Below are 13,025 nucleotides of genomic sequence, written 5' to 3'. Positions count from 1 at the left end.
TAACCTGACAATAACCTGATAATAACCTGACAATCATAACCTGACAATAACCTGATGATAACCTGATAACCTGATATTTTCAGGTGGAATTTCATTTCATTCTCTGTGCAATATCATTTTCCACTTGTGCAATTTTGTTAATAGTCTGTTTATGTCTTTTTTTATTGTCTTGTTTTAACTGTTTGTGCTGATTGTATGCTTGACATTGTTTTGTATTAATTGCCTGTTTTCTAAATGTCCTATGTTGCATGGTGCTGCCTTACTCCTCTAAGCTGTTTATCCTGTTCAGTTGTTCATGTTTGGCTTTCTCCTGTTCTAATTTTACATGTTGTGTGTTTCATTTGTTGTTTTAATTGCCAATTTTAACATCAGGCTGAGAGTTAACATTTGAAAATTAGCCTTTTGGCTAACACTGGCATATTTACAGTGATGATGATCTATGTGCATTGTCCCTGAGAACAAATAATAAAAATTATAATTGTAAAGTAAAACATACAACTGGGACTTAGATACTGTACCACCACTGCAGACCAGGCTCAAGTAATTACAGTGTAGGGATGCAACCAACAGTTATTTCATCATCGATTAATCTGCTGATTAGTTTGGTGGTTAATTGATTTATCATCTACATAACGTTGTAAATTAGTAGAAAATGGCCATCACAAGTTCCCAGAGCTGGAACCAGTGAATATTTTCTAATTTGTGGCAGTAGTGACTTTTTGATAATTTTACCCTACTTTTATTTCATTTTAATAGCACCCCTAAAGGTATATATAGCTAGACAGACATATTCTTTATGATTAAGAATTAGCTTACTATGTTTCTTTGTAATGGCAAATGTCTAGATTCCTGTAAAACAGTTCAGAAAGTGCTCTCTGACAGCTCCTGTTCAACCAAAAAGAGTGTTAGTGTATCGGTAAATTCAGACCATAGGAGTTATGTGTAATTAATAAGGCCTTTGTAAGACAGTGTCTCTGTTTGTTCAGGTAAGACTTGATGTCGTGTCATCCAACCGGATCCCAGGCTTTTGTGTGCCTGAGCTGGTTTCCTAATGCAAATACTGTCAGTACAAACACACACACAATTAAGTCTGCACTAGCACAGCAGGTATAATTTGCATTTGTGATATGCTTAAGGTTTGGGTTTTTGAAACAGCTATGCATCTTGCTTTGTTAAAAGAAGAGAGCATCCCAGGACATCTATTTGGACTAGTGCGTCAAAGTCTGTCTGCAATGAATATATGAAACCAAAACTGTGATACTTTCTGTACAGCAGTTAAATTCATTGTTGGGCAGAAAATAAATGACATACCATAGATTTTTGCAGGTGTTTTTGCTATAATGAAACAAACTGAAAGCTTTATATGCACAGGCCTTAACCTGAATCTCAGACATTAATGAAAAACGATGTTAGACACAGAATTCTGCATGTTCTTAATGATATATGTGCCACAAATATGTGAGCATGACCTACAGTATAAATGAGGTGTGAATGAGGCAGCTTTGTCTCCATCAACAACCATAGGAATGTAAATCTTCGCTGTGGGACTGTGGGCTTGTCTCAGCGCCCCCACGGCTACTCCCTGTCTCCCTCTCTCTTCTTTTATCTCCTCTTTTCTGTCCATACATGCTCTGGTCTGTTGTCTGTGCTCGATGAATGCTTTGTCCACTGGTATATATATGTCCATGACTAAAGAAAAGGCTAGTTTTCCTGGCAGGGAGATTGTTTCCTAATATCAAAAATCAAACTGCAGCAGGACAAAATGAGACATTTTACAGGGTTTATAAATGGTGGATTTACAAATGATAGCTCAAACTGATCATTCTTTGCAAAAATTGCAGCAGTTTGATTTTCTATCCATAAAACACAATATACTGTACTTTCATTTTTTTTCTTGGTGATTCCCTTTTATTTAACTTTTGTAGAAAATAGTTGAATGTCTCAAAGTTTGTACACTCGCAGCAGAACATTTCTCTGCCTACACTTGTCCACACAGACAGGTAGACCATGCGAGTTATAACAATAATTTATAAAATGTATAGTTAATTAAACTTAGTTAATAGTTATTTTACTGTTAACAATCAATGAAATGATAATTAATCATGTTTACTAATTATTAGTAATGCTATACTTTGTTATTTTAACAGTTTATTGTTGCACACATTACAACAGTTTATATACTATATATATAAGTATTTTCGAATGATTTAAAAACCAAAAGAAATTGATTGCAAAACTTCTGTAAACATTAGATATATAGATATTTGTAATACTTTTGTTAATGGTTAATGATTGATTTGTAAAAGATCTATAAATATTATTTTGATGTCTATTATGAAGTTGCAACTGATGATTATAATACCTTGTTAAATGGTGAATAAATGCTTTATAAAGTATATAAACACTATTTAGATAGATAGTCAATGCTTTGTCATCTATCTAATGTTTGTAGATGTTTTACAAATTATTTCTTAAAGGTTTACAAATCATTTCGTTATTTTTTAGAATAATAATAAAATATAATAATAATATAAATATACTTTATTATGTAAATTAATGTCCAGATTTACTCAACAGAAGCCAATAAACATGGTGTGGCTTTATTCAGAGTACAGGGCTTTATTTTCTTATTAAAGAGTAATTAACTTCCAACCAATTGGCAACATGCCTTGCTTGAATTATCATGTTTAAAATACTCCTCATAAGAAGAAACTTTGTTCAGTCTTTGTTCACCATGGTTTAAACTGGAGGATAGCGCCACTGTGTGGTTGTTTTAGGTGTGCTTCATTTAAGTCACAAATATCTGGAACGTTCTAGCCCCGCCCCCAGACAGGAAAGTCTGGGGGCGGGGCTAGAACGTTCCAGAGCTGGGCGTGACAGAAATTGATGTTATGTTGTGACACATAGTGATGGGAGTTCCGGCTCTTTTTAGTGAGCCAGATCATTCGGCTCAGCTCACCAAGAAGAGCCGGCTCTTTCGGCTCCCAAACGGCTCTTCGTTTTTACCACTTCTACCTTACCGCCTAATTGAGCGCTGTTTTGACCTATGATTAGTATATGTGCACATATATCATTTAAATTATTCAATATAATTATACTAAACCTTATAATTTCCAGAATACCATAATTTTACATGCTATTTCGTTTCCAACTGTCACTCATCTTGTCTGCTATTCACGCACCACACTCCTCTCTCTCTTTCTCTCCTCCTCTCCCTCCTGTTCTGTACCTGTAGACCTGTCCCTGCTTGATGGTATGATCCTTGTCTGTCATCACCTGATTGGTCGCACGGACGTCATTAACACAACATTCAGTCACAGTCATGGTACGTGTCCACAGGGGCGTTTTTTATTGCGAGGGGATGCGACGCTTCCCAACATTGAACGCTTGGTGGGTTGTCATTAGACACAGCCTGTCCCCACCTGATTGGACGAAGGCTTTCCCTCCGTAGGCTGCTGCTCCCAGCTTTCAAACTGGAAACAGTATGGAGGCTCGTTTGGAAACTTTCTTCTCTTATTTCACGAAAATAGTTCACCGAAATGTGTTTCTGAGAACATTTGAGGCGAGAAATAAGCCATGCAGTTGCTAAATCTGTCTTTATCGTGGATCGACAACGTTTATTTTAAAGGATTCTCTGGAGTTTCGAGAGGCAGCATGTCGCGTCGGACCCCCGTGATTTGCATAAAGTGAACAAGTCCTCGACTTTATGCAAATGGAGAGCGGGCGTCGTGGGAAGCGTGGAAAGCACGGAGGCTGTGGACACGTACCATCAGTGCATGGAGTGCCCGTGGCGCAGAGAAGTTCATCCTATCATTCTGCCTTGAATTAATAATTTTTTTTTTTTAAAACGGCTCTCGGACGGGAGCCGGCTCTTATCGTTCACTTAGAAGAGCCGGCTCAAAGAGACGACTCGTTCGTAACCGACACATCACTAGGTGCGTAGTTAGGGTGATCACTTGGTTGTTGTCGTGGTGAAGGCTGAAGAGAGGCTGCTGAACATCTCTACTCTGATACTTTCTGTTCTGAGAGGTGGATACAGTGTCTGGTAACCTGCTCCGAGCTGTTAGACAACATTTGTGAGTAAGTGTGTCAGTATTTCCGTCAAGCCGAGGCTGTTTAGTGAATCCAACGTGACTCTGCTGCTGCTAGCCCAAACAGCTAACGTTAGCCTAGCCTGTAGCTAGCGAACCTAAACCAGCTAGCTACAACATGTGACATGAGCGCAGTTGATAAAATGTGTAAACATGAGAGAGAAAGATGGTAACTTACCAAGTTAAACATTATTGTTTCACAAGAACGTTCTTTGTTTAACAGAACAATGTGAGAGAAAGAAAGTTATTATTAGTGGTAAAATGGGAAGGGTCATTGTTAGGTAGCTAAGCATTAATAGCCCTTTTATGGTATTTGCATTGATAGGAATGCCTCTATCAGAGTTTACTCACTGTCAGGTATTTATTTAGGTATTTTTGTGTCACTTTTGTGCAATGTAAATACTGTAAATCTACTGTTACGGATATGTGCAATAACATTACTGCAATAATCTGGCAAAGCTGTCATCTCATCAATATACATATTGTATTATTATATTTTATATTGTATTATCTTTTATATTTTTTATATTTATATTGCACTATCTCTTTTTGTATTGTATTGTCTTTTCATTAGCACCTATGGGATTGTCACAATCTAATTTCGTTGTACTACACAATGACAATAAAGGACTTGAATCTTGAACCTTAATAATCAGAACCATGCAACAGGAGGACACAAGGAAATTATATATTTAATTGTGTGCAACTGTTGGATATACTGTTGATGTAAATGGACTGTGTCCCCTCCCCACACTCACACACTCACATCCAACCCCCCAGCATTAACACAGAAACAGTTTTTAAAGCTAGTCACATGTCAAAGACAATTTTTGGAACAGTAATGCAAACAGCACTTTACTATGGACATAAATGCACTTTTCTCTTCTGCTAAACACGACTGCAAATTGTGTGAAATTTTGTCTGAAATGTTTACTTATTTTATTTTTTATTGTTATTTTTAGGTGTGTTAATTTTAGTGCTTATTTATTCTATCCTTTTTAATGCACTGATGGGAGCTGGGAGAAACAATATTTTGGTTCCTTCTGTGTATGCAAATACTCAGTGAAATGACAATAAAGTGAATCTTGAATCTAGATGTATCAGTTTCACTGTTGACTAATATGTCACATTGTTTGTCTGTTGTTTTCAGTATTTAACAACACAACCAGCATCATGGACGTCACAGTAGTTACCAACCCCACTGTGAACGTGCGCCTAACAAGCACAATCTCCTCCTTTGAGGTGCAGCGCAGGTTCAATAGAGGGATTAGTATTGCGGAACTCAAGGTGAGATGCATAACACACTTTATATTGACATTATTGTTTGATTTCTGTATTCCTCATGTGATCAGAGACAATAACAATATCTCAACATGTCATGGTATTACATGGACTATTTTGTTTGTATTGTAATTAGGGGAAATTGGAGATGGTTATTGGAGCAGCTTCTTCCGGCATGGACCTGGAGTTGTTCAGTGTCTCTGACAAGTTCCTGCAGAAAATGGACGACAATGAAGCTTTGCTGGGTTCCTATGCTGTGGATGATGACTGCAGAATACACGTATGTAGCTGCTCGGTTTGGAAGCTCTCGTGTAGTGGACCAGACCACTGTCAAATTGTAGTAAAATACAGGAAGCAATAGGTTTTCAGATCGTTCCAAATCCAGTCTTCCTGCAGCCAAAAACAAATTTGTTTCAGATAAGATAACATGCATTCTTTAGTACAATAAATTCTGTGTAACTACATGTTTCCTCAAAACATGTGCCTGAGTTTCTAAAACAGTTGCAGCTCACATCTGCATTACTATTCAACGGTAATGTAATGTTGACCAAAAGATCATAATTAACTTGCTTGTTTGAAGCTTAAAGGTCACCTATTATGTAAAATGCACTTTTCCATGTCTTTTAAACATCAATATCTGTCCCCAGTGTGTCTACAGGCCACCATAGTATCATAAAAGACCATCCTCTCTCTTTTTCTCCTCCTCCGTTTGTCCGGAAATGGGTGCAGAAAAAAAATTCGCTTTTTTCCTTGTATTCTGACGTCATTAGAGAATGCAAGCCACGTGAGGGTTTCCTGGTCGAACCAGAGAGAACCTTCAGTAGCTGACCCCGCCCCACAGCGCGTCACTGTCTCTCCTCCTCAACCGAACTTGAGCAAAGTAGCTCCTACAGTTAGTCTGCAAGAACCAGCAGAACAGGCTTCATGTACTCCCATCATCTAAATATAACATGTTCTTTCACAAAGGCTTTATGTAATTACACTGTTTAAACAGATGATATTTATATATTATATATATTTGATGTCATGCATGTAGCAGATTATAGGTAGTAAATAGTGACTTGTAAGCAACACAACACATTTCAGTTTCACAGTCAAACTTTATTTGAGTAGACAGATGACAATATTAATTATTCACAGCATTTGTAATCATCCCACCTGTTAGTTAGTTATGTTAACATGGTACAGGAGAAAGTCTTCAGCTCTGGTAAACTATGGTAAGCTAAGCTCCGGTGGTCTGTAGTCATGGTAACACAGAGACAGCTACTACTGTAAATAATATACCATTACTCTGATCTTCCATACATTTATCTTTTAGCAGAAATAATGAACTGACTACTGTTTCACATCTTCTATTTTCCACCCTGATGGTCGCTGTGTTTACACACTGTGTCATAGCGGTAGCATGTAGCTAACCCGTTAGCATGTAGCTACATGCTAACGGGTTAGCTACATGCTACCGGGTTAGCTTTGTATCTCCATGTAAACAGAGCCATCTGCTCTCAGCTGTCTGCTCTCCTCTGGGATGATTCTGTCGGTCATTTCTCACAGATGGATCTGTAAAGACAGACGTAAAACAGAGTGTGTGTTTACGGTTTACAGAGTTGATGCATGAGGTAAACACTGAGCTAACTAACAGAGATATAAACAGCATTATTTACCTGAGAGAAACCGTCAGGAAAACCTGGAATCTGGACCGCAGATGTTCATCATGTGTCGCCGATTTCTGATCAGATTCCTCCGGTAACGTGCGCTGGGTGAAGTTTCTGGTTTATAAACTTTAAAGTGGTTTATAAACTTTATTCTAGCTGCTATCTCTCCACTCGTCTCTCTCCGGGAGGGAGGGGGAGGGTGACGCTGTTGTTGAGGACGTTTGATTGACAGAAAACGCTGACCAATCAGAGCAGAGTGGGAGGAGACAGAGGCTACAGACACAGAAATCAGCACTTTTGGAAATGGGCTGAAACAGAGGTTATAGAGACATGCTGGAATGCATGATCTGATTGTTTTTTTGAAAAAAAAACTTCAGAGACATGGTTTGGAGGTGTCTGAGACCTATAATAACTAGTTTAAATGGAGTATAATATGTGACCTTTAAGCGATTTGCAGTTATTGGCTAAACATACAAAACCTGTGGTGTGGTCTTTTTTTTTTATTATTATTATATTTTTTTTATTAAACCTTCCTGTCTCTTCCTGATCCACAGGTTACTGATACAAGTGGTCAGATGAACGAGTTTACTGATGTTTCCAAAGTGGAGAAGTTTGAACTCTCAGATGACGCTTATGAAAAGCGAACAGGTACGGTCTGACATACTTAAGCTTCTCTCAAATTTGTAATTTTCATAGTATAAACTTTTTTTTCCTGTGCTTTTGGTATTAAAGAAATATAATATATTGCAGAAGCAAAGGATAACATTATAGCTACACAGTAATTGACAATACCTCATCATACAACGCCTAAGCTGTTATTATTTAGAAAGGTTTATTTGTATGCTAACAATTAACAAATGTTGTAAAGGAATCATTCAATGTTGTTTGATAGAAGATGTTCTGCAGCACTGAGTGTGTTTTGAAATATCCTGTGTTTAGTACAATCCAACTTTCTTTCCTTCAGATTCAGCAAGGTCATTCATGAAGAAGAATCGTTTTGATCTCGCCAGAGAGGAAGAAATAGCCAAGAAGAAAGCTGAGAATGCTGCTCGGGAGGAGGAAAACAAAGCTGCTGCTGATGCCATGTCTGTTGGTAACAGATGCCAAGTGCAGGTCCCTGGGCAGCCCTCGAAGGTTGGCACAGTCATGTTTGTTGGTAAGTGTGGATAAAGCTTAGCTGGTTTACTTTCTTTAGGATACTGGTTTAAATCCTGTGTGACTGAGGATTTTCTCTCCCAACAGAGCAGCCTTTAGGGTGACTTATTGCACAATCTATGCAAGCAATGTAGGAGGAATGATAACCCTTTTTATACATTGCTCTGCTAGTTTTAAGAGAGACTAAAGGCCCTGACACACCAAGCCGACGGTCGGCCGTCGAACAGTTTGGGGCAGCCGGTGAGCGCCTGTTGGCCTAGTTTTTGCGGTGCGTCCCACACCGTCGGCTCTATTCTGCCTGTGTCGGAGTTTTTTTTGGCAGATTCAGCATGTTGAATCGGCAGTGGAGCCCGTCGGTGAGAAAAGTCACTCTGATTAGTTGTTCCGCTTAAGCGAATCAGTGCGCGAGAAGAGAAACGGAAGTGAGGAAAGCAAGCAAACGAGTAAAGTCAAGAGGGCACACACACAGAAGGCTCTTCTCAGTGCTCAAATGGTCGGCAAACGGCGCTTTGTTTCATGTATGTATCATAACAACGGCTTGTATATCCGCAGTCCTCGGTCTTCCGGTTTCCCTTTTTGAGTGCCGAATACAGACTACCGCTACCTGCGTATGTGGGGAGTTAATTCCTCTCACACAAGCGCAGAACGTACGTGTTAACTGGCCGTCAGCTGTAGTCTCTACGATGTGTTCAAGTGCATCTTGTCGGCCAAGACTAAGGCGACGTGAGGCGACGCAACAGTCGGCCTTCATCGCCGCTAGTTCTTTGATGTCAGCTTGGTGTGTCCGGGCCTTGAAAGTAACTGCTGGATTGGCTGCTGAAGAAAAAATCCTTCACATTTCATCTGATGCGAATAAAAGCATGCTCAAGTTTTCATTTTTAATCAGTTTTGCTTGAGTACTGGGCCAACACAATGACTCGCTGTCCAAAAACGTAAAGAATGTAAGTGATTAATTGTCAGGTAGTTCACGTTGTTCAGTGAAAGAAGTTATGAATAACCATCTTCAAGTTTTGTTATTGCTTACTCTAGAGAGCAATACAATGGCTTGCACTTACCCAAATTTATTGCATATGTTCATTTCTCATTATTGTCAGTTTCAGCAGTTATTTAATGAAGTTAGTTAACGAAGGCTGAGAATTTATGATCTTGACCAAGCAAACAACAATAAGAGTAGGAGTACCTGGTGTAAAGAACAATGTTTTTACGTTCATTGCAGGTACAACAGATTTCAAGCCAGGCTACTGGGTGGGTGTGAAGTACGATGAGCCCATGGGAAAGCATGATGGAACGTAAGAGCACTATAAATTTTTTTTTATAGCTCTGCACAATCTTGATTATGTTGGTCTTGATTTTGTATTTGACCCAGTCTTTGATTAAATTGTGTTCCCACAGAGTTGACGGGAAGAAATACTTTGAATGCGTGAACAAATACGGTGCATTTGTGAAGCCCACAACTGTGACTGTGGGAGACTTTCCTGAGGAGGATTACGGTTTAGATGAGATGTAGGACTGTAATGTGAAATGTGAGCATCAAGCCTCAAGCTGTTATCCATTCACCACCAGTGTCTAATCTTTTTTTTGGGGCTTTTTTTGGCCTTTATTTGATAGTGCAGAGGATAGACTAGAAAGGGGAGAGAGAGAGAGGAGATGACATGCAGCAAAGAGCCACAAGTCGGATTCGAAGCCGTGGTATGTGGGCGCCCGCTCTACCTCGTGAGCTACCTGGGCGCCCAGGTTCAATTTCTCTCTCACTAATGCCGACGCAACCTGATAGAGGTGTATATCAGGTAGTACATCAATTGCTGCGCTGGATATGATGATAACAAGGTTTGATAAAGGAGGGTGTTTTGTTGCATGTAAGGCAGCATAATGAAGGTTTTATGTAGTCCTTCACTTCATGCACATCTGTTCAATTTAATTTACTTGCTTTAGCAGTACTTGTTTGTATATAACGGTTTATAGTTAACTGTAGTCTTAGCATGTTTTGCAGACTAAATTGATGAGAGAGTGGTCAAAAGAAAGATCCCCTCCCCCCTAAAATACTTTGACACTGAATTGGAAATTGGCATTGCACCTTGTATTCCAGACCAACATGAAGTCACATACATATATCCAAATGAGTTAAGCTGGAGAAACGCTTTCCAATCACTGATTAAAATCAGTACTTAATGGTCCAACTCATTCCACCATGTTTCACTCGATTGTGAAAGTATGCAAGGGTAGATATTTCCTCTCTACACAACTCTAAATTTCATTTTGTGTTAGTATGTGATATGTAAAACTCAATTTTTGTAATTCCCCTTTATTTTTCTGTTGCTGAATTCCCCTTGGTAAAAAAAATATTTTGTAACTTGAATGTGTCCTGCTTATATTGAACCAATGAAATAAAAATAAAAAAATGTTCAAGTTAAACATTTGAAATGGTAAGGCTCAATTTTTACCATTTTTCAATTTAAATGTGGTCGATGAAATCAAATTAATTTAGTTAATTTAAACTTAGCTTTCCTGTATACAAATGGATGACAACATCTGGTACAGCTTCCAAAATTGTTGAATCGGATGCTGAATGTGATTTTTCTCAGAAGTCCTTAGTGTGTCTCCGAGAACTCAATCTGAGCTGTGAAATTGATATTAAATTGTGCTAACAATTTCATTCAATTTTAAGTCAAATTTAATAGGGCTTTTTTTCCCCTGCAGTTCCATATAAGCACGACATATTGAATTCATCCTGTAGTATTACAGTTTTTTTGATGAGGTGGGTGGCTTAAGTAAAAGTATATTAGTGGAGACATACCTGTTTATGTTTCCTTTCTGTAGCATTAGTATAAATTATACTTACAATGTACCATTAAATGTATATTTTGATTAGATACCGGGGTTGGCCATCAAAATAATATTCGAAAACTATAAAATGTTCACTCTCCAGTTAACTGCCTCTCTCCATTATAATCACCACAACACTCAGCTTTTGAACATGAATGATATGCCTTATTTATGCTTTGTTTTGTGTTACTGGTCCAATACAGTTGACATGTTTTTCTATCTTAAGTTTACAGAAGAAATGTAAATTAATCTTTCTTGTGTTTTTTTTCTTTTCAATTTAATGTCATTACCACACCTACAAAAATGTAGTCTTCTCTTTTCCTTTTATTAAAAAACTGTTCATCTCTAGGGTGCTGGTGTTACTATGTGCCAAAGGGTAATGCATATTAATAAAAGTAATTTGCCAGTACAGGAGCGTATCAGATTGAGTTGATTTTTCTGTACATGTAATATGACACAGACCATTGGCTCTGTGCCTGAAACTAACTTATCTACACTTAATATTTACTTAAAAATATACATTTGGATTTACAATAGTCATTCTGTTTTTACAGATTGTCATGCCCTCTGAGGCAAATTTTTTGATTTTGGCCTATATTGATAAAACTGTCTTGACTACTAATGAAGGGACTATATGCTGCAAATGTGTAGTGCAAGCATGCTGAACACCTTGAAGGGGAAAAAAAGTCCCTATTTAATTATTTACCCTACCTTATTACTCGTTTTGCTGAGAAATCAATGAGAACAAGTTTGCCTTTGTGAAAAACATCTAAAAAACAGACTGCCTGGACACAGCCCATTCAAGACACCAGGACAGGGCGCTATAATGAATATATATAGTATGCAGAATATTCATGGTACAGAAGTATTATCAGCAAAGTGTACTTCAATTTCACAAGTGTACTGGTGCAAAATGGCAATTATATTGCCAGTGTTATTATCTTTTTGTATTAATATTGCTGATGATATGACATAGGCAGCATTTAATGTTGTAATTGGTTGAGGTGGAGCTGAGGTTTAGGTTTACTACTCTATATAGTGTTGATTCCAAATTATGGCTGTCAATCAATTGAAATATTTAATCGTGATTAATCGCATGGTTGTCCACGATTAATCGCACATTTTTTATCTGTTCAAAATGTACCTTAAAGGGAGATTTGTCAAGTACTTATAACTCGTATCACTCTCCAGAGAGGCTAACCACTGGTTTAGTCCTCTCTGTTTAATTCAAAGTCTGTCTTTGACCAAACAAACATGATAGTGATATACAAAATATTGTCAAACAAGCAGATTGTAAAGCTGTAGTAAATGTGCATATGTTTGGTATCTTTACTGTAAGACCAAGAAAGACCAGTCATTTTATGGTTTATAGTTTTGGTTTCTGTAGGTTCCTTTCATGGTTTTCTTTTTTAAATCCAGCCTTAATTCACACCTCCCATGTTCATGTTCTCTTTATCATTACATTGAAGTCTCAGAGTTGAGCATAGATAGAGCAAAGATAAATCTCTAAAACACCGAAGGTTGTTAAACAACATGTGCTGCTTATTTTGAAGGTATTTCCAGAGTCATGGCAAATTTGGCAGCTTATCTTGGTAACAAAGTGAGATAAATCGGGTGTAGACGTCAAAATTTGGCTTGAAAATGCTCTCTTAAATTGTAGTAGTTGTTGGAGGTGATTTTAAGGACGACATCAAGCCAGCTAGTGATTATTTCCAGAGTGACAAATATCACAAGCTACCAGAGGTCAAAGACAGTGAATCATCACTTTCCAGAGAGGCAAACCACTGGTCTACTGCTCTCTGTTTAATTCTGTCTTTGACCAAACAAACACAAATATTGAAATATTTAATCGTGATTAATCGCATGGTTGTCCATGATTAATCGCACATTTTTTATCTGTTCAAAATGTACTTTAAAGGGAGATTTGTCAAGTATTTATAACTCTTATCAACATGGGAGTGGACAAATATGCTTGCTTTATGCAAATGTATGTATATATTTATTATTGGAAATCAATTAACAA

The 13,025-nt window shown here is 37.8% G+C and overlaps 1 protein-coding gene across 2 annotated transcripts; it reads left to right on the top strand.

The window, feature by feature from the left end:
• Positions 1-3,922: 3,922 nt before the first annotated feature.
• On the top strand, positions 3,923-11,306 carry tbcb (tubulin folding cofactor B). 2 transcript variants are annotated; one of them, XM_074642130.1, is made up of 7 exons: positions 3,923-4,076; positions 5,242-5,378; positions 5,509-5,652; positions 7,579-7,672; positions 7,989-8,180; positions 9,396-9,468; positions 9,572-11,306. In XM_074642130.1, exons 2-7 carry the CDS (start codon positions 5,265-5,267, stop codon positions 9,684-9,686), a joined length of 732 nt encoding a protein of 243 aa, XP_074498231.1. In that variant the 5' UTR covers positions 3,923-4,076; positions 5,242-5,264; the 3' UTR covers positions 9,687-11,306. The 2 variants fall into 2 exon arrangements, with proteins under 2 accessions (XP_074498231.1, XP_074498230.1); XM_074642129.1 differs by having other exon boundaries at positions 3,926-4,080.
• Positions 11,307-13,025: the final 1,719 nt, after the last annotated feature.

The sequence above is a fragment of the Sebastes fasciatus genome, chromosome 7 (genome assembly GCF_043250625.1).
Source record: "Sebastes fasciatus isolate fSebFas1 chromosome 7, fSebFas1.pri, whole genome shotgun sequence".
NCBI lineage: Eukaryota > Metazoa > Chordata > Actinopteri > Perciformes > Sebastidae > Sebastes > Sebastes fasciatus.
The sequence above is the reverse complement of the archived record's forward strand: the minus strand, read 5'-3'. Positions and strand labels throughout refer to the sequence as shown.

What these genes read in the sequence shown, in the direction of transcription:
- tbcb (XM_074642130.1), top strand. Translation starts at nt 5,265, where the DNA reads ATGGACGTCACAGTAGTTACCAACCCCACTGTGAACGTGCGCCTAACA. An exon ending in TTAGTATTGCGGAACTCAAG is followed by an intron (nt 5,379 to 5,508) that starts GTGAGATGCATA and finishes TATTGTAATTAG; the next exon opens with GGGAAATTGGAGATGGTTAT. An exon ending in ATGATGACTGCAGAATACAC is followed by an intron (nt 5,653 to 7,578) that starts GTATGTAGCTGC and finishes CCTGATCCACAG; the next exon opens with GTTACTGATACAAGTGGTCA.